This window comes from Lagenorhynchus albirostris, chromosome 12 (assembly GCF_949774975.1).
Source record: "Lagenorhynchus albirostris chromosome 12, mLagAlb1.1, whole genome shotgun sequence".
NCBI lineage: Eukaryota > Metazoa > Chordata > Mammalia > Artiodactyla > Delphinidae > Lagenorhynchus > Lagenorhynchus albirostris.
Window position 1 is genome coordinate 33,322,983 of NC_083106.1, and position 20,500 is coordinate 33,343,482.

General features: G+C 42.2%; 1 protein-coding gene across 5 annotated transcripts in view; it reads left to right on the forward strand.

The window, feature by feature from the left end:
* The first annotated feature begins 2,461 nt into the window (after window positions 1-2,461).
* Window positions 2,462-20,500, forward strand: part of PTPRK (protein tyrosine phosphatase receptor type K) — a 565,370-nt gene continuing 547,331 nt past the window's right edge. For 4 of the 5 annotated variants that reach the window (XM_060167237.1, XM_060167239.1, XM_060167238.1 and 1 more), the window contains exon 1: window positions 2,464-2,818. In XM_060167237.1, coding sequence (XP_060023220.1) covers window positions 2,722-2,818 — 97 coding nt within the window. In that variant the 5' untranslated portion in view covers window positions 2,464-2,721. Of the gene's footprint in view, window positions 2,819-20,500 lie in introns of all 5 variants that reach the window. The other variant, XR_009543738.1, reaches the window with a different exon arrangement.

Here is a 20,500-nt window from a genome sequence, read left to right on the forward strand (position 1 = left end):
TTCCCATATTTTAGATTATTTCCTTAGAATAGCTAGTAGATTAAAGAATACAAACATTTTAGTGATTTTTTTGAACACATGTTGACAATTTTTTTGTTATATCAAATTTACTCTTCTATTGTTTAATTGATACATTCATCCATTCTTTCAAATTAACAAAGACCTAGTAAATTCCTAATATTTGCCGAGTACTATGTGAAAGACACATATATTCTCTACTCAAATGATTTCAATATACCATGGCCAGCATTAGGTATTGTGGCCAGCATTAGTGACAACTAAGGACAAAAGTACTGATTTACTTGTCCAAAAGTTTTGTTGCATTGCTTTGATTTTTAGTGAGAAGACAGCCTTGCTAGTTTGCTGACTCCATTTGAGGATTTCCTTGTCCCTCTTTGTTTCCCCTCCCCCACTTCTTACTCATATATGTGCTGTTGGACAAATTACTTAATCTCTAACTTTGTTTCCTCATTTGTCAGATGAGAGTAATAACTGTACTGATGTCATAGGATTGTTGTCTTAACTCAAGGAGACTTTGTATATCTTAATGTCTCAATGAGACATTATGTATTTTAAACCAGTGCCTAGCACATTGTAAGCGCTCTAAACATTACTTGTTATTGTTATTACTTCCTGAATGGAGAAAATGAGATGAATCTTCTGTCAGTTGACCCAAGGAATGGGCAGGCTAGAACTGTGTGCACTTTGCCCTGGCACTGTATGTCAATTTTTAAACAAGCTTTCTGTGTGTTTAAACAAACAAACCTACCAAGTCATGAACTCTCTGTAAGGAATAGAACAGATTAATTAGTTTATGGATGGGGGAGGAGGGGTGTTTGTTTTTCTTGAGACATATTATTGCTAAGTTTTACAAAGTTCTGCTAAGTCCTTTAAAAGGAAAATATATGTCCTTCAGTTTTTTGTTACCTAGGATTTAGGAATATTCTTCAATCAAAGAAATAGGAACAGTGATGTGCTAACAGTTATAGGTTAATGACTTAAAAAATAATCTACATTGCACCCTAAGGAAGAATGAACTTATTGCTGAATTGAATTGACAAGTGCTGAGCTAGTCAGTGTGCCATGAGCCAGCTATAAGACTGCCAGTTACGTTTAATCAAGCATCTATTCTTATCAAATTTTTAAAGAAGTATTTTCCTTGCTGATTGGTATATGTATATATGTGTGTGTACATATATAATGAGTTCTACCATCAACCTGGTCTTTAATAGCGTATACTTAATCTGAATAAAGGGATATGTGTCCTGGGAAATTGTGTGAATATTATATTAAATTGAATGTCACATTGTCCGTGATTTACAAAAGCTAAATGTGTCTGAGTGACAGATGTCAATCGAGATTCCATTGTTCTAGGAATTGTATATATGACACCAAAATTCTGAATAAAAATTGTTTATTCTACTGTGACCACATCTATTTTATTCGCTATTTTACAAAAATGAATAAAGTATGCACTATACAGTCTTCACAGAAGCAAGTATTATAAATGTGGCATATGGTGAAACCACTTCAAGCTTCTGAAGAATCAGCAAACTGTAAAATACTTTACTGTCATAATACAGCATTATTTTCCAACGGATGAAATCATTTGTTGCTGTTTTCATTGTCCGTGTAAAGTTCTTTTGTTAAATACTTATGTCTTAAATATCTCTTAGATATTAAAATCAAAACGAAAAGCCTTTCCTACTCCAGCATACCCTCGTGAAAGGCAAGGATAATAAGCCCTGATGCAGTTGTTAGGTTCTTCCGGAGGGAAGTAGAAAGAGGCCGGAAGGTTTCAGAACTACAAGCAAAGTCAGTGAAGCAGAGAGTAAATCCAAATATTCGGCAAATGACAAACCAAAAATGAGACATGCCAGCTGTTCACACTGGGAAGTTACTGAACATTTATTTTGGTTCAAGTTTTATTTTTATATGAAGAAGGAACAATAAGTTTTCTACGGGGGTGGGGTGTCTCATTCCTTATTACACGAATAGGGAACAGAGAGTTTGCGATGCAGGTGGGTGTTCCCTCTGGGAGCTTCTACACTCCCCCTTCTTCCTACCGGCCACCGATACGATAGGACCTCCGCCTTGGGGACAGAACCCCAGGGCGCCTCTGCTTGGGCGGCGGGGTTTCTCCGCGTTCATCCTCTGGGGTCCGGCCACACTGCTTACCCAACTCTCGCTTTTCAAACTGCGATTTCTGAAACAGGGCAGACAACGGCGCAGGTCCCCTTTCGCGCCCGCTGCCCCCGAGCGGCGGCGGGCGGCTGGGCCAGGGCGGCGAACAAAGGCGGCGCGGAGCGCGGGGCGCGCGGCCGGGGTTGGCGCGCGTCTCTCCGACAGGAGGCGGAGGCGGCGGCGGCGGCGGCGGCGGCGCCGCGCCCGAGCCTGCATTCCTCAGAAGCGCCCGGAGCCCGCGGGGCGACGTCACCCCCGGCTCCGCCCCCATCCCTCCCAGAGCAAAGTAACTCTTGACTAACAGGAGAGCCTCTGCCGAGCATGGAGAGCTGCTGCCGCGGCCGGCCGGCGACTCGGGCAACGCTGGCGCCCCAGAGGTAGTTTGGCGACCGCGGAGCAGGAAAAAGTGCGGGCGGGAGGCTGTCCACTCCCCGCCCTCACCCCGCCGGGCCCGGCCGACCCCTCAGTTGTGGATTTCGCTGCGATACCCCCCGGCAGCTCTTTGCAAAGCGGCTTGAAACTTCTCCCAAAGTCGACATGGATACAGCGGCGGCGGCGCTGCCTGCTTTTGTGGCGCTCTTGCTCCTCTCCCCTTGGCCTCTCCTGGGGTCGGCCCAAGGCCAGTTCTCCGCAGGTGAGTGGCCGAGGACGCGTCCGGAGCGCCGACGAATGCCCCCGACCCGGGGCTCTCCAGGGGTGGAGCCGGCTCCTCTCTAGGGCCGGGGGGCAAGGGAGGGAAGCTTTCGCGACCCGGGGTGGGCAGAGGGAGAGATGTCCCCAGACTCCGTGCCGGCTGGGACGCGGGGCACGGGGCTGGGCGCCACGGGGGCAGGTAAGTTTCCTCGTCGCGACCCATTGTTCCCGGCGGAGGATCGCTCCGGGCGCAGGCGGGCAGGGCTGTGCGGGAGTGCGCGAGACGGTGCTTTTCTTGGGAAACTGGGAGCCTCGGCGTCCGGCGCCGGCTGCACCGCGCCGGGGAAGAGAGAAGGAAAAAGTAGTTACGACTCTGGGGACTGCTACTCTCTTGCTCGTAGTGCGGGCTTGTTGCTCTCCGCCGCTAGAGCGTTCCAAAAAAAAATTCCCGGGGAAGCCATTGTCAGAAAGGTGGAGACTTGAAGGGAGTGACCTCGGCGCGCTTTGCCAGGTGCTTTTTGTCCCGGGAATAACCTCTCCTGACTATTGTCTGACTACTTCCCCGTCCTTCCCCCAGTCCTTGTCGCCTCCTCCAGCGTGGGGCTGCTCCTGGGTTCGCCCTGTGGGTTAGGGCGCTGCGCGGAGTAGGTTCCGTGTGTGTGTTGGCGGAGCCTGTAAGATGTTTTGAAACATGAATCTAAGGATCCACGCCGAGCAGTTCTGGGCAGCGAGGTCTAGGCGCCAGGTCCGGGAAGCCTGACCCGTGGTGGGGGAGCCCGCTCCTCCGGCAGAGCCACCGCGAAGCTGGCCCAGCTCCTCCCGGAGCCGGCCTGCGTGATGGGGGCTACAAACGACTGCCGCCCGCCCAGAGAACCCAAGAGGAGGCATCCGGTGCGGTCTCGCCAGTTAGCCCTTTGGGTCCTAGTAAAACTGCTTAGAGAAGTCCGTGAAACCCCATTTCTCCCAGTGCCGTCCTCCGTTCCCTTCCAGTTCTGTGACCCTTCCTGGCGGTTGCTTCTTTCGTTCTCTCCTCTGGGGGCTCTGAAGTTTCACCAGGTGGACGCTGGGGAGCAGGCTCCCGGGCGATTGTCAGCCTCCCGCCAGTCCAGACAACTTTTCTGGCCAGCCCACCCAGCTCTGCTTGGCTGGCGAGCGCATCTGCTTCCTTGGTTCGCGCGGTGCAGATGGAGACGCAGAGGTGGCCGAGGGCTGCTGGACAAGACGCGGGAAGCGACAGCCGCGCTCCTGGCTGAGGCCACAGGACGCGGAGAACGGACGAACTTTGCACTGTCAGTTTCTCTCGTTGTTGTGGCTGCCTGGTTTCCTGGAAGTAAACTCAAATCGTTGTTTTCCGGAGTAATGTTTATTTCCCTTCCGTTCTCTTTCCCCCCTTTAGAACTCTGTAAAAGGAGGTAGATAACAAATTCAGATGGCAGCATGTGCTGTGCACTCAGGCAGGTTATGAAATGTAGCGTGTACAGGAAAAGTTATGTATACAGGTGATGTACACGGAGGACAACAGCTATGTGCAATGAAAGCCTAATTCTAATTCTTTCTGGAGTAAGCATTACTGCAAGCATGTCTGACATATAATGCCCGTTGGTACTGGAAGCGTGCTTGATGTAAGGCATTACATGCAGGCAAGTTGGAGTGGGTATTGATTTCTGCACAGTGTTTGTCAATGCACGGAGAGCCTACGCTTGAAAAGGCATGTAGTTTGTTAATTGAAAGTTGGAATTCTACCAGTTGTATGATTAAACTTATATGTATTCAAAATTTGCAACTATTAATGTCTCAACAACTGATGGATATATTTTCATCTGTAAAGAAACTTTTCTTTTTCTCTTTTCAAATGTTATTTACCCTTTAATGAGCAAATAAATATTAAATTTCCTCCAGTGGAATGTACAGATGAGCTTTTCTGATCCCTGGAGTTCAGATATCTCTAATGAACAGTTATGTCCTTAGACATGCAGTTCCAAGTAATTTAACTAAATAAACCTGGCTTTTCTTTTTTGACAAAGCAAAACATTCGACTTTATTTTATAGTTAAGTGAAAGAATGTGCAGTCCTAACAAATGCAATTGTGGCAGGACTGTATCTCAAAATTTTGCCATTCAGATTTTGTACATATGCCCAGAAATGAATGTCTTTTATCCCCACAGTTCAGATTGTGGATCTGCCTTTCTCCATAAGCTAAACGTTTGTTTTGTAAAAATTTCCATTTTCTGCTTCGCATAAGTCATTTGTTATTCTTCTGTCATCAGATTTTATGGCAGTCAGATTTGTTGCAAAGACACGGGGTCAAAGATTGGAGGTGTATTCTTTCTTGTTTTTTTTTCTTACATTCTTTAAATGATGAACTTTTATTTCTTTTGAGAAATTTAAATAAAAATGCTTTAAAAGTGTAAAACAAATACATGTTCAGAACTTTAAAGTGTGTTTTAAAATCACACTTATTAGGCCGTTTTCCACTTTTAGATATTATTGTGTGCTTCCTAACATGGTGAGCCTCGAAAGCAAAACTTGAAAGACTGCAGGTGGTTGGATCTTTGATATATCATGTACTCATCCAGTCTGCTTTGTTTAAACCACAGTTTAGGAACGTTTTCATCATTTTGAATTTTTTCTTAGCTTTTGGGGTTGAGGTGTAAAAATGCTACATGGTGAGCCTCTTGAAAACCTGAACTTCCAGAGCTTCTTATAAATCTCAACTTATATTCTTTCAGTTTGATGGCTCACTTAACACCTAAAAAAATGTGTCATATCTGTGTTACATCTGGGGAAATTGAGGCATAGAAGCATAAGGATGTGCTGAAGTTTATTCACTGGGTTGTGTAGTTGCCATCTCTTGATATAATGTGAGAAAGTTTTTTGTATTAGGACTCAGATGACTGACAAAATCAGTCGTAGATGAGGTACCTGGAGACTCAGCTTTCTCATCTGTAAAATGGGGATAATAATACCTGTTCTGAACTTTCCTCATGCTTTTTATGAGGATGGTGTGAAATAGTTTAAATGAGCTGGAACTGTATATTGTCAAACATTATGCAGCTATCTGGGGTGTAATCATCATATATTAAAGTAGCTAAGTGCCTTGACTTCAGTCTTTTCTTGCTCCCCTAGTCTGTCCTGGTATAAGCACAGACTGTTCAGTAGTGTGTGTGTTTGTGTGTATTTGTGTGTGTGTGTGTGTCACTCAGCCATTCATTCCTTTTAATTGTTGTTAAACATAAACATCCTAGATTGACCAGACCATAATTTTATCAGCACATTGAGAGAAATTATCCTTTAATTTTTTTTTTTTTACTTACCTTCTGTAAATCCTTACTTGAGCTGAACCTGTAGAAGAGTCACTATTAACATAGTATTCAAACTATAGAAGAAATTTATTTTTAGTCAATTTCTTTAGCTGTCTAACTATTGGCTGTTCACCCTTTTCATCTCAGTGGGAGAAAAATATGTGGCTTTTTAGATGCAGTCTTATCAGTGACCTAGAGAGGGACTATTGTCTCTCTAGTATGATGTGAGCCTGTAAATGCAACTCCAGATCCTGCCTTGGATATAGTTCCTGGCATGTCACACTGTAAGCGTTTACTTACTTGATCCCTTAGAACCTTGCAACTCATCTAAGCAGTGCCACTTTCCCAGTGTCTCACTCTTTGCTGTCTCTGTATGTGAGTTAAATTTCTCTTATACTTATTATCTCTACTGGGAAGATACATCAGAGACAGCTTTTTAAAGGTTTGCCTGTTGGTTTTCTGGTTTTGATTGGCCAGAATCTCTCAATCCCTCAATTCATTAAAACTCCAAGTTCTAAACTATTAATAATATGTAACCAGACATTTCTGGGACTGGTTTTTCTTTCACCAGTCTCCATATAACTGACTCTGTTGATTTTCCTACATTGCAAGATGTCGTTTTGTGTCTGGCCAACCCAGACGGGAAGAGGCAGGTCTGGCTGCTATTTGGGCTTTGGCATGTGTGCTGCTGACAGCTCTTCTCTTTGTATTCATAAATGTGAATTTGAAAAATAAATCAACCCCTCTGCCATTCTGCCCCTCTCCCACACTCCTTCCCACTCCCTTCTAGCAACAACAAAGCCCCACGTGCAGATACACAAAATCACAGCCTTTTTGTTTTCACCAGATATCTTTTGGTGCTGATCATGTTCTTAGAAACTGGAAATATGACTCAACCATTAATCAGAGCAAACGCCAGTCCTCCCACCTAATCTCATATTTTAGGCAGTGATGGTTTACTACACGTTTTTATGGCCTTTATCAAACATTTAATTCGTGTGATATGGTCCTATATAGAGAAACTAGGTTGTTGCCTACTAACGCTTTTGAAGTGCTGTGTTCTAGGTCTGCTCAAGATGGTGTTAAAGACAGTGTAAGTCATGCTGAATATGGATCTGCTTCTCTGAGGCATGGAAAATGCTGTCCTCCTCTGTCTTGTGCTCTTCCTATTTCCCCTACTTGCTCTTCACGCAGGGCAGGAAGAGGATTGTTGGAAGACTGAGAGCAGGAAACATCAAGGGAGTTTACAGATTGTTCTTAAAGACAAAACAAAGCACTGGGATCTCGTGTGTGTGTGTGTGTGTGTGTGTGTGTGTGTGTGTGTGTGTGTGTGTGTGTGTGTGTGTGTGTGTGTGTGTGTGTGTGTGTGTGTGTGTGTGTGTGTGTGTGTTTGATCTTTAATTTTCTAAAGAGGGAAAAAAGCCCTATTTTTGATTTGTTTATTGGAATCAGCCTTTGCCTTTGCCCGAACACATTCATTTCTTATTCTGTGGATGTAAAAACTTCCCTCTGTGTATTCCTCTCAGACTTTACCCTTTGATCATATGTGTCTGGTTTGTGTTCCTTTATCAAATGGTGTTTCTTTTTGCCTAAAAACGTTATAATTGCTTTTGAACATGACTTGTTTTTCTTTCATCAAAACTCATGCTGTTTGTCATAGTTCTGAATAATGGTATTTTGTCAATTCATGATATCTTAAATGGGTATTTGATAACAAAGTAAGTACATCAATCAAGCTAATTTTTTATTTCAATTGAAGGTAGAAATAAGCTTGTAAATCCATGAAATAATCTTTTAATGTCACAGAGTATTTGTTTGTGCTTATATATCTCTCAATGGAAGAGAGACTTTGAGTTCCTTTTTTTTTTCGATACGCGGGCCTCTCACTGTTGGGGCCTCTCTCCCATTGCGGAGCACAGGCTCCGGACGCGCAGGCTCAGCACCCATGGCTCATGGGCCCAGCCGCTCCGCGGCATGTGGGATTTTCCCGGACCGGGGCACGAACCCGTGTCCCCTGCATCGGCAGGGGGACTCTCAACCACTGCGCCACCAGGGAAGCCCATGAGTTCCTTTTTGTAAATGGGGTTAGAAAAACTTTGAGTGCCACATTGCCTATTATTTTGAGATAGTGACATACATCTGGGCTTTGGAAGACTTTAAAAGTTATGTTTTAATGTGTGATGTCAATGAGAAGTCTGGAGGTAGATGGTTTACAAACTTCAAATTCCGTCTTAGTGGAAATTGTGTTTTTATGAGAAATGCTCTTAAACATAGTTCCACATAAAAGGTTTTATTAATTCCATGAAAATTCTGTTGGGAAAGGTATGTTTATTTTCCTGCAGTATTCTTATGGGAATTCTTTTGATTTGTAGTTAGTATTTTAGTAATAAAAGCTGAACTTACATAATTAAAAAAGTTTTGTGTGGTTTTGCAGATTGTTGAGCTTCTGGGAAACATTGGGCTTGGGATGTAAGGATCACATCAATCCTGTTGTGGAACATTGCCATTTCCCCACTTAACTCTGGTTGAGTTTTTTGGCATTCTCCTCTGTGTGTTGGTAATCCATAAAAATTACAAGCGGCTTATTTTGTCACTTACAGTTGTTTTAGGAGCAAATTAAGTGGTCCTGAATGAAATAATCCATGTTTCCACTTTATACGACTGTAGATAGAGCTCTGTTAATAAAAATGATGAACAGAGCCGTGCTGCCTGAATCCTTTTACAGGTGTCATTCTAGGAATTATTTTCAAAAGAAGAGCTCAGAAACAAATCCAAATAAAATAGTGTCTAGAGTTACTGTTTGCGTTTATTTTGTTGAGAAAATTGAAAGATGTAAATATGTGTATTCACACACACACGTATCTTAACAATGATAGAACATCATTGTCCAAAGGTTCGAGTGGGAAGGAAACCAAGAATATCTACAGATGGGATCAAACTCCTATACTTATATTCTAGATAGAGTATTGAAAGTAGATAATTATTTTGTCAACTTCATAGATGAAGAAACTGAAATGGAAAATTATGAACTATATAGTATATAATATACTGCACTGTACTGTACTTTAAAGGAGAAAATAAGAAACCTAATTCCAATAGATTGGTATCTATTTATATAAACTCTTCCAAATGCAGCCTGTGCCTTAACCAGCTGCTTGTAGGCTGATTCTCCAAACCCAGTCCAGGGCAGCAGCTGATCAGCTACAGAAATTCCCCTAGTCCTTGTTGGACGGTAGGGTGCTAGCAGCTGCTTAAGTGGCAGACTGGCCTCAGCTCCTTGATGTGATTCGACTTAGGTCATCCAGCAAATTCAAGAGTAGAGAGAGGAAGACTTTCTAATGCCTTCACTGCCCATTTAAAGGCTGATGGCTGATTGCTTCTTGGTCATTGGATTCATCAATAGTAAGATGCCCTAGAATTTTGCTTACTTGAATTATGGTCCATGGACCAGCAGCATCAGCATCACCTGGGAACTTGTGATGATCTTGTGACCACATATCAGAGCCCACCCCAGACCTACTGACTCAGAATCTGCCTTTTAATAAAATCCCCAGGTGATTTGCTTGAACATTTAATTTTTGAGAAACACTGCTCTAGGACAAAGAAAGATCAGCTTGAAAAGATTTGCCACATGCTCTTTACTGTAGAGTTGTAAGAGTACTGTGAAAGGATTAATTACAACATGAAACAGATTTCCCTGGAATTATACTTCTGATCAGTATTTACTGAATTATAATTTAACACCCCAGATGCATCAAAACAGCAATACTGTTCAGGTTTTAAAAAAGAATACTCAGACAATTTTGAAAAAAATATTTCATGAGAGAATAAAAATAAGGCTAAATACTTTTAGTTGTGAACATATTATATGAGAATATTTAAAGGTAAACATATTATCTGAGGAACCAAACATGATATATGCCAATCATTTTTACTTTGCATATTGACATGTTGATATGGAAAACAATAATTCCCTTTTTTTAACTAGTAACTGCAGTTTCTTGTTTTATATTTCTCTTTCTCTTCGAAGTGTATTTTAAGGATTTTTGTAATAAGGAGCTCATTTATAGGACAGTCAAATTTAATGAATGGGAGTTAGGTAGAATGCATTAAATATCACTGGTGTTCTTTTTACTATCCTTTGTGCTCATATTTAAGAACAGAGATTCTTGTCAGTTTTCTCCAGAGAAAAATTATGATGTAATAGACAGTGTACACTGTTCATATCAAAACACAATTTTACTTGCATTTTGTAGCTTGCTTTAGCATTCTTTGAGAAAATGAATTTTCCCAGAAGACCTAATTGCCTTCTTATTAATGAGCCTGTAAGTGTGTTTTGTTATCCATTTACTATTCTAAATGTGTCTACTTTTGCTGGCTGTTTGAACAGTGAAGTCTCTGATTAAATCACGATTGCTCTATTTGTTTTTGCCATTCACTAGCGACTCAGAAAATACTGGCATAATGACATGGTTATGGCAGAAATTAATTGAAAACAAGAGATATAAATTAATGTTAACCCATAATGGTTGTATTGTGATATCAGGAGATGGAGTTTGGGGCAGTGCACAGCCGAATTCTCTACATGTTTGATAATATAAGTGAAAGTCTGCTTAACCTGTATTGTTTTAAATACACAAAATATAGTTACTGGATTAATGAATACAAATCAGTGGCTTCCACATTTACTTGATTTAGACATTAGTGTTCAAAGGAAGAGGTTTAATTGTGGACAGATCAGTGTTAGAGAACTTAGTGATGGAGAGAAACTCTCAAAGGTACTTCCATACATCTTGAAGAACTTTAAAGTCTAAAGTCTCTGATTTGTTATCTTTTCTAGTTTTACACCAAATTCTTGCTGTTTGTACTAATTCTACTTGTATTCTTGTCAGCAAAAATTAGGTTCATTTATTCCCTCACACATTAGAGGACAGAGCAAAAAGCAGTTGCCCAAACAACAGTAGGAACTGCCATTTACTGAGTGCCTACAACCTGCCAGGCCTTATGATCGGTGTTTTATGTAATTTAAAATCCTCACCATAATCCTTTGAGATCAGCATCATTTCCATTTTGCAAACTGTGGCCTAGAGAGGTTAAGTATTAACTTGCCTCAGGTGACAGTGTGAGGGACTAGTAGAGCCAAGATTCATTATTGAATATATACACAGATGTAGCAATAAGACATTTTTTTGGTTACTTAGTGGCAGAAAATGCAGCCTAGACTGGTTGCAACAAAAGGGGAATTTATTGTCTCTCCTAACTGACAGTTCAGGTGGAGCTTTACTTAGGAGTTCACATAATTCCACTGGGATGTGACCTTTCTCTGCCTGCTCAACTTAGCTTTGGTGTGCTCGGTCTTAGGCTTCTTGTAGAGGCAAGGTGGTTTCGGCAGCTTCCAGATTCTGGTCCTTTAGGAGAATGTGCACTATGTGCTGGGCACCTGAAAAGGCCCTGCGATTCACTGGCCTTGGATTCGGTGAATCATATCTCCAGCTCCTGAGGGGAAGTAGGCTGTTTGGCTTAGTTTACTAGCATTCTGGGTTCAGCCCTAGATCCCCCAACCAGGTCATGTGGACTGATGGGGGCGAGGGGACTGTGGATGAAACTATCAGTTGTCAACAGATAGAGGGATAGGTTCTGGAAAAGCAGCCAAACCACAGTGTGGTTACTTGAGATAGAATTAAATAAGTCGTGAGCAGTGAAAGCAGAGAGGGGTGCACCTGTGTGTGTATTTATAATCCTTCTGAGCGGGGGTGAAAGGAGGTGGTGGGGAAAAGATAGGTGGAGCAGATAGTTCCCTGCTCTGAACCAGTAGGTGGTAACATCAGGAAGACACGGTGGTCTGAGCCTTAGTCTCTAAGGGGAAGGAGGTGAAGGAGGAAGAGAGGAAGGAGGCCATCAGATTGTAGCAGGTTTGTGTGCATTGCAGATCAGCTGTTCATCATTTAGGTAGTGTTTCTTTTTTGGTCTTTAAGCCCTGCTTTAAAGCATGCATTTTATTATTTTCATGGTTGTATTCTCTTTGCCTCAGTATTGAATAGGTCCAACATTAAAATTTGACAGAATTTTGAGTGTTAAAAGGGACCTTTGAAACAAATGCCTCTTAATTTGCTATAACTTGCCCAAGGTCATATAGCTTGAAAGAACTTGAGGTCAAACTTGAGATTTTGATTTATTTGGTCACTGTTATTAAAACATATGCATTGTTTTTGCTTAGTGGTTATTTATATAGATAGTTATTATTTAAGGTTTTAAAAAATTATTTTAGTTTGTACTCTGAAGTTCTAAAACCAGTGTTTCCAAAGGCAAACCTGACTTGACTGGCTTTGATTAGAACAGTGTTCCAAGTATGAGGTGATAATAAGTTGTGTGTCTGTGAATGAAAGAGATCATTTTATTTATTTATTTATTTTTGGCCTCGCCGTGTGGCTTGCCGGATCTTAGTTCCCTGACCGGGGATCGAACCCGTGCCCCCTGCAATGGAAGCTCAGAGTCCTAACCACTGGACCACCAGGGAATTCCCAGAAAGAGACCATTTTAGATAATTGCTTGTTTTTTTCAGTCATCCTGCAGGATTTATTTGCATATATATATGTGCGTGAACAGGTGTTTGCATGTATGCATTTGTTTTTAATAGATGCCAAAGGGTAAGCTACCATGGTAAATGATACTAATTGACACAGAGAAATAAAACCTAGCTAACTCTTCACTTTGGAAACAAATGTTGAAAAACGCAGGAGGTGAAGGTGAACTTGTTTATAGTTTTGATCTTCTCACCTCTTGCTGCCTGACTTTATAATGCATATCTGAAAACATGGGATGTTGGACAGAGTTGCTGTGAGGAGGTACTGAATAATGAATGAAGTGTAGAGAAGTAGCAGCTGTTTGCCCAGCCTCCCCCTCTCACGATGAGAGATTTATCTCCCGGGCCTGAGTTAGACAGGTGGCCTGCCGCTGGCTGTGCCTGAGGATCAGGTGCCCAAATGTGGCTGTGCCAGTTTAGACTAGAGTGTCCTCCCTTCTCTGGCCAGAGCAGCTGGCCTGGCACTTAGGGGTGAAGGCAGCGGTTAGGGAGGGAGCTTGTTGACTGCTGTTTGTTCAGCATGCTTCCGTCTGTCACTGGAGGTTTGCTTTCACACACCTTTGTTATCTTAAAGAACTTAATGAATTATTTTCTTCTCTGTGTGTTGCCTGTTTTCTCTATGACTCTTTTTTTACCCCTTTTTATACCTTCATCAGGTGTGTTAGCTGTGACTCCTGAATGGTGAAGTTTGTAATAATTTGCCCAACACCCTGCTTCTTTGAGGCAGAGTGCTGTATAGTCTCGATCTATTTTTGCCTCTTTATCTAAATTCGTATTTAAGTACTTGGGGAGTACATGAGGCGAAGGATTTAGCAGCGATCTGCTTCAGAGAGAGCAGAAGGATTCTTTGGATTCTTTGGAGGTCTGTGTACGGAGCATTTTCGTGCACAGAGCGGTGGGCTTCTATAAGGCTGTGTCCCACTCTTAGCTCTGTCACTTTCAGGCTCTGAGATTTGGAGTAATTCCTTTCTACTTGACCTTGATTTCCTTATCACTAAAATGGGAATATTACAATGAAGAGTCATTTTAATAGCTTCTCTCGTTACTCAATAGGACACTTTTAAAGGTAGAATGAGTAATATATGTGAAAGTATTTCTGATTGGAAAGTACCATAAAAATGTAAATTTTTGGGGGGGAATAGGAACTTGGATAATAAAGAAATTATTGTGTTGAAGGCACAAAATACATGGTGAAGAACGGAAATGAAAACAATAGATGCTTTGTATATTTGCATATCTAAGTTATGCATTGCCATCTAAGTTGTTTGCATATCTAAGCTTTTGGGGAAAGTGGTATGGAAAAGAAGAGTCAGTAAGATTCTTGTGAACAATGAGTAATTTTGTTATGTATCATAAAACTTAGCCCCCATTTTCACATATCTGTGTTTTACTCTTATGTAAGTTCTCATATATATGTGTAAGTTTTATATATATATATATATATGTAGGTTTCTTATATACATGTAAGTTTTACTCTCTTGTGTTCCAAAACATTTTTTGTACTTTCGCCAGATATGTTAATAAAGATTATGTGATTATAAAATATTTTTACTGATAATTTTTGAACATACGTTTTAAGGACTGTGTTCATATATAGAAAGTTGTGTGTATAGTTTTTCTTCTTGAATATTTTCATGAAGAGAGAAAAAAATGCTCTTGCTTTCTGAGCTGGTGAGAGCACGATTGTAAGGTTTGCATCGATTTATTTACTCTTCCACTCCACAGTTCTTTGAGCATCTACTATGTGTCAGTACTGTGGCAGGGCCTGGGTATGCTGGTGGGCACAGATATGACTTTTGTGACAGTTAAGCAGTGGTAACCTTCGCATAGCTCCGCATTTAGCAACTCACGGGTGAAGCCTGGATCTGTTTTGTGACTGACCTTACCCCTGTGGCTTGGCAAGTCTCAAAGCCGAAGTCTGTCTCTCACAATTTGTGGGTCCACAATGCAGTGTGTAGGCAGTCTTTCCATATCCTTGAGTCTACACATAAAAAACTAGAAGCTTACGAAAAAAGAAATTTTCAGAGATAATGCTGCAGTGATAGTAAAATTCCACCAAGTGGAAATCCCCCAAAGTTGACTAATCGGAAGTGTAAACAAGTCGGGCAGAGGAGAGAGCACGTTTGTTTTCTGGAAGCTCACTTTTTCTCTCTTTTGAGGCAGGATGAGGAAGGTGGGGAGGCATCCTCACAGCGGACAGTGTATGTAAATATGTCTTCACAACCTCAACCTTCTTGCTCAGAGGCCCTGGATTTTGGGCCGCAGATTCATACTGGCTGTGCCTGCAGCTGCTTATCAACGGCCACTGGTGCCTCGACTCTGACCTGTCTCCTCTCTACTGCTTCAGGGGGGCGGCCACTAGGGAGGGGATCCGGAGAGGCAGCTGGGAATGAGAGTGGACCTTGACCATCCCCCAGACTGCCCTTGCACCTGCATCCTGGAAGCGGAGCAAATTCTATTCCTGGCTCCTGGGTCAATCATTTTGAAGGGGAGCAACAGTACTGTCCTTTCAATACACCTATTGCCCTACTAGGAAATGGAGATTCTGAACATCTGTATTAAAGGAGGCCCACAGGACTTGCAGTGGGTGAATTAAGGAGAAAAGTAATTTTGGAAATGTGTAAATTCTTTTGAAGCAAAATCAAAGTTGCCAAATTACAAAGACCCAAGCTTCAAAAGTAGAAATTTAGAAAACTGTTTTAGTCGAGTCACTTTTTATGCCCATTTCATATTTAAGCAAAGGACAGTCAGAATATATAGCATAATATTTAATATCACAGACTTTGGAACCTGACTGCCCGAGTGTGAATACTGGTTCCGACATTTCCTTGCTATGTGACCGAACCACGTTCCTTCAGTTTCCACATCTGGTAAAATGGGATGATTCAAGTACCTATCTCAGATGTTTGTTTTGAGGAACACTGAGTTAAAGTGCTTAAAAGAGTGCCTAGCACAGTAATAAATCATCCACTTTAGCTTTTATTATCATCATCATCATCTTTTTGTTTTTGAGCAGAGAAATGTTTATTGCAGGGCCAAGCAAGGAGAATGGGCCCTTGGCCTTGGGGTTTATGCTCAAAACCCCAAACTCCCTGATGGTTTTCAGGGAGAAGTTTTTATAGGCAAAATCTGGGGTGAGGACTGCAGGCTGCATGACTTTCTTCTGATTGGCTGGTGTTGAGGTAACAGGATGGTGTTCCAGGAATCTTGTGCTCAGCCTGAAGTTGCCATCCCCCATCTGGGTGGGGGCGTTAGTTCCTGGTCTCAGGACTTAATGAAGCTCAGGTTCTTGATGTCTCATCACAGAAAGAATTCAGTGAGAGACAAAGTGATAGGTAAGAAGTGGATTTATTTAGAGAGTACACACTCCATAGACAGAATGTGGGCCGTCTCAGAAGGTGAGAGGCCATCGTCATCCTTATTACTGGACTAAATTAAACAATGTTTGCAGAATATCCTGATCCCGTGCTGTTATCTTTTAAAGTTTCTGACTGCATTATCTTTTACTTTAAAATAAAACCAGCAGAGAGTAGATAACAGGATGCCTGAAATAGATCAGCTCATCTGCCAGTTAACAAAGACCACAGCAAGCACTGTAAAGAATATAACTCAGTGTTTATGAAAACAATAGACGAATTTACACTGATTCCTAAGAATCAGAATCTTAGAACGACAAAAACAAACCAAACCAAAAAACACTATCAAGTGATGGGTGGGGGAGCTGGAGTGAACGGGATCAAGTTTTTGGTGTAAAATACCTAAAACAACCCGTGGAAAATGCATTTAACATTTTTTGGGGAGCTTGCAGGAGGTGGGAAATTTGGGACATTGGTGAAACAGCTTACCCCCTGGAGAGGTATAATCTCAGTTAAAATATGAAAACTCTAATTCAGGAATAAGATTAAAATGAGAATTGACCAGAAAGTTGTGTGGTCTATACCACTTCAAGAAGTGTCCATCCCAGTGAGACTAGTGTCTTGTCTAGGAGCAGCACTCCCATTTAGAAATGAGATTATTAGAATTAAGCAGAGATAGGGAGGCTCCTTAGCTCCTAAAGAATGTCGTTTAACTAAAGGATATAGAAAAGGATATCTGTACTGCTTCATTTGCATTTGACACATGGTAAGTAAATGCATTACTGGTATTTAGAATAGCCATTTACCTATGAGTTTTAGATAACCTTTTTTTTGGTTTTCTTTTTCTTTTTGTTGATGTTTAGTCCTCCTTAGCCTTGGTAGTTTCAAATCCGTTTAACCCCCCAGGCTTTTTCAGGCCATTGTCAACAGGGTAAAGCCCTTTTAGAGTCCTGCTGTATGGAGCCTGGGGCTGGCTGAACTTCTGACAACTGTTAGCTCACTTGCACAGTTGCCCTTTGGCCAGTCAGTGCAGAGGAAAGCCTTCTAAACTTGAACAAGGATTTCACGTCCAATTCAAGTTTTGGATTTCTTGTTCTCTTTCACCTTCTTACTGCATCTCTTCTAGTTTTAATTGAAATAAACTTCCCTTTTCCATGGGTTATATCTGTGAAAATGGTTGCTCTCCAGATATAATTAAACATTCTTGTCAGTTTTTTTTTAAATCAGAGAAGCTATTTGTACTGCAGGCTTGAATCTTGCAGAACTAAGTACTCTTATAATATTCAGTTTACCATAATAATGCAATTTTATATCCTCACTGGATGCTCCTACTGACATGGGTCTTTGTGATTCTGGTGGTAGCAGGTGTCTTCATAAGCTCCTCTCCATTTACAAAGTAAGTTTCTTAAGATGTTGTCATTTTGGTACACTGTATGACCAGGTTCATGTCTTAATAAAAAGGAGCATTAAAAAACAAACTTCTGGGCCTTCCCTGGTGGCGCAGTGGTTACGAATCCACCTGACAATGCAGGGGACGCGGGTTTGAGCCCTGGTCCGGGAAGATCCCACATGCTGCGGAGCAACTAAACCCGTGTGCCACAACTACTGAGCCTGCGCGCTAGAGCCCGCAAGCCACAACTACTGAGCCCGTGAGCCACAACTACTGAAGCCCGTGCGCCTAGAGCCCCTGCTCTGCAACAAGAGAAGCCACCGCAGTGAGAAGCCTGCGCACCGCAACAAAGAGTAGCCCCCCACTCACCGCAAGTAGAGAAAGCCCGTGCACAACAATGAAGACCCAATGCAGCCAAAAATAAATAAATAAAATAAATTTATTAAAAAAAAAACCCCAAAACTTCTGTGGCACATGTAATCTTACGTGAGTTGTTTTTTTTTTTAATTAATTAATAATTTATTTTTGGCTGCATTGGGTCTTCGTTGCTGCGCGTGGGCTTTTCCAAGTTGTGACGAGGGGGGGCCACTCCTCGTTGCCGTGCACGGGCTTCTCACTGTGGTGGCTTCTCTTGCTGCGGAGCATGGGCTCCAGGTGCGTGGGCTTTAGTAGTTGTGGCACGTGGGCTCAGTAGTTGTGGCTCGTGGGCTCCAGAGTGCAGGCTCAGTAGTTGTGGCACAGGGGCCCAGCCACTCCACGGCATGTGGAATCTTCCCTGACCAGGGCTCGAACCTGTGTCCCCTGCATTGGCAGGAGGATTCTTAACCACTGCGCCACCAGGGAAGTCCCAGCACATGTAATCTTAAGTATAGATCCATTCAAAAAAGTGGATATGTACCTTGACTGTTTGTTCTCTGCTGCAGAATCATCACCCAGTTATTTGGAAAGCAGACTGTTCCTTATATATTTCATAACAAACATAAGGGATATTGAATCAGAAAAAGACTGAGAATGACAGACCTATGTATAATAGGCCGTATACGTAAATATAATAATCTATACAGGAACTATAAGTTCTAGTTAGTGTGGTTCAGACTGTGGCTTCCAGTCTTTTTGCATGAGGGAATTGGACAAGCCCACAACCAGGTGCAGATGTCTCTTGAAGGACCAGGTGCTCTGACTCCTTGCTCTTAAGGCAAAGTCTTAGATTTTGAGAGTGGATTGTGACCTTTCCTGGTCCATTCTTTTCTTTTTTTTTTTGGATGTTTATATAACATCTTTATTCATAATTGCCAAGACTTGAACCAACCAAGATGTTCTTCAGGAGGTGAATGGGTAAATAAACGTGGGTACATTTAGACAATGAGATATTTATTTAGCACTAAAAAGAAATGAGCTATAAAACCGTGAAAAGACATATATATTACGAAGTGAAAGAAGTCGATCTGAAAGGCTACGTACTGTATAATTCCAACTATATAACATTCTGGGAAAGGCAAAACTATGGAAACAGTAAAAAGATGAATGGTTGTGGGGCAGTGGGGGAGGGGAGGGATGAACAGGCAGAGCACGGAGGAGCTTTAAGGCAGTGAGACTATTCTATATGATACTGCAGTGGTGGATACATGTCATTATACATTTGTCAAAACCCATAGAATGTACATCAAGAGTAAAGATGGCCTTTGGGTGATAATGATGAGTCAATGCGGTTTGTCGATTGTAACAAACATACCACGCTTGTGTGGGATGTGGAGAGTAGGGGAGGCTATGAGTGTGTGAGGAGAGGGGGTATATGGGGAAAAATATGTATATATATATATTATAGCTTATACAAATGATAATCCACTTAAAAAATATATTTATTTTTATTTTTGGCTGCGTTGGGTCTTTGTTACTGCTCTCGGGCTTTCTCTAGTTGCGGCGAGCGGGGGCTACTCTTTGTTGCGGTGTGCGGGCTTCTCATTGCCGTGGCTTCTCTGGTTGCAGAGCACGGGCTCTAGGTGCGCGGGCTTGGTAGCTGTGGCTCGCGGGCTCTAGAGCGCAGGGTCAGTAGTTGTGGCGCATGGGCTTAATTGCTCTGCGACATGTGGGATCTTCCTGGACCAGGGCTCAAACCCGTGCCCGCTGCATTGGCAGGCAGATTCTTAACCACTGTAATACCGGGGAAGCCCCAGTAATCCACTTTTAAGAGAGGAGAGGTAAGAAGGAGGGAGCTACACAATCAAATATATTGGGTATGAATCTTAGTTTGCTAAATTTATTTTCCTTAAATCGCGTTAATTCTGGCTCTGAGACTTCATCCTTCCTACAGAAATCCATGTTGGGCACTGTTGGGCCCCTCCCCCTGATGCTGAAAGCTCAGCTTCTCTGTGCACCAGTGCCAAATCAAATCTTGGAGACGTAGTGTTGGGTGAAGTAGAAAAGGATAGCTTTATTGCTTGGCAGGCAAAGGGGTACACAGTGGGCTCCTGCCCTTGAAAACTATGTGTCCTCACCCAGGAGGATTTGATAAGGAATCTTGTTTGTTTGTTTTTTTTTTGGACGCTTGGCATGTGGGATCGTAGTTCCCCGACCAGGGATCGAACCTGCACCCCCTGTATTGGAAGCACAGGGTCTTAACCACTGGACCGTCCGGCCCACTCTTATCAGGAATGCAGATCCTAGGTGAGGCCTGCAAATTGCTTTGAGGGCTGTTGTTCACTTCTTTAGCTTAGGTACAGGAATCCATAGGGCAGTGCTTTGGGTTTCCCACAAGTACATGCTGTTCACTGAAGTATCTATTTAAGATCTTTCCTGGTCTCTTCACAGTTTGCTCACAGTTTGCAATCAGGACAGTAATAGAAGCACTCTCTCCAACCCCATCACTCATTCATAATTACACCACAAGCTTCCCTGGTTGCTGACACATTTTAGAAAAGCATGTAATTTTATTAAGAGTGTCTCATGTTGCTTTCAAATATAGTCAAGTAAAGAGGAGGAGAGAAAGGAGGGGCAGGATGTCATATCAGCACTTATTTTTTCAGGTGCCAATGCCTTGAAAGCAGTGAGAGTT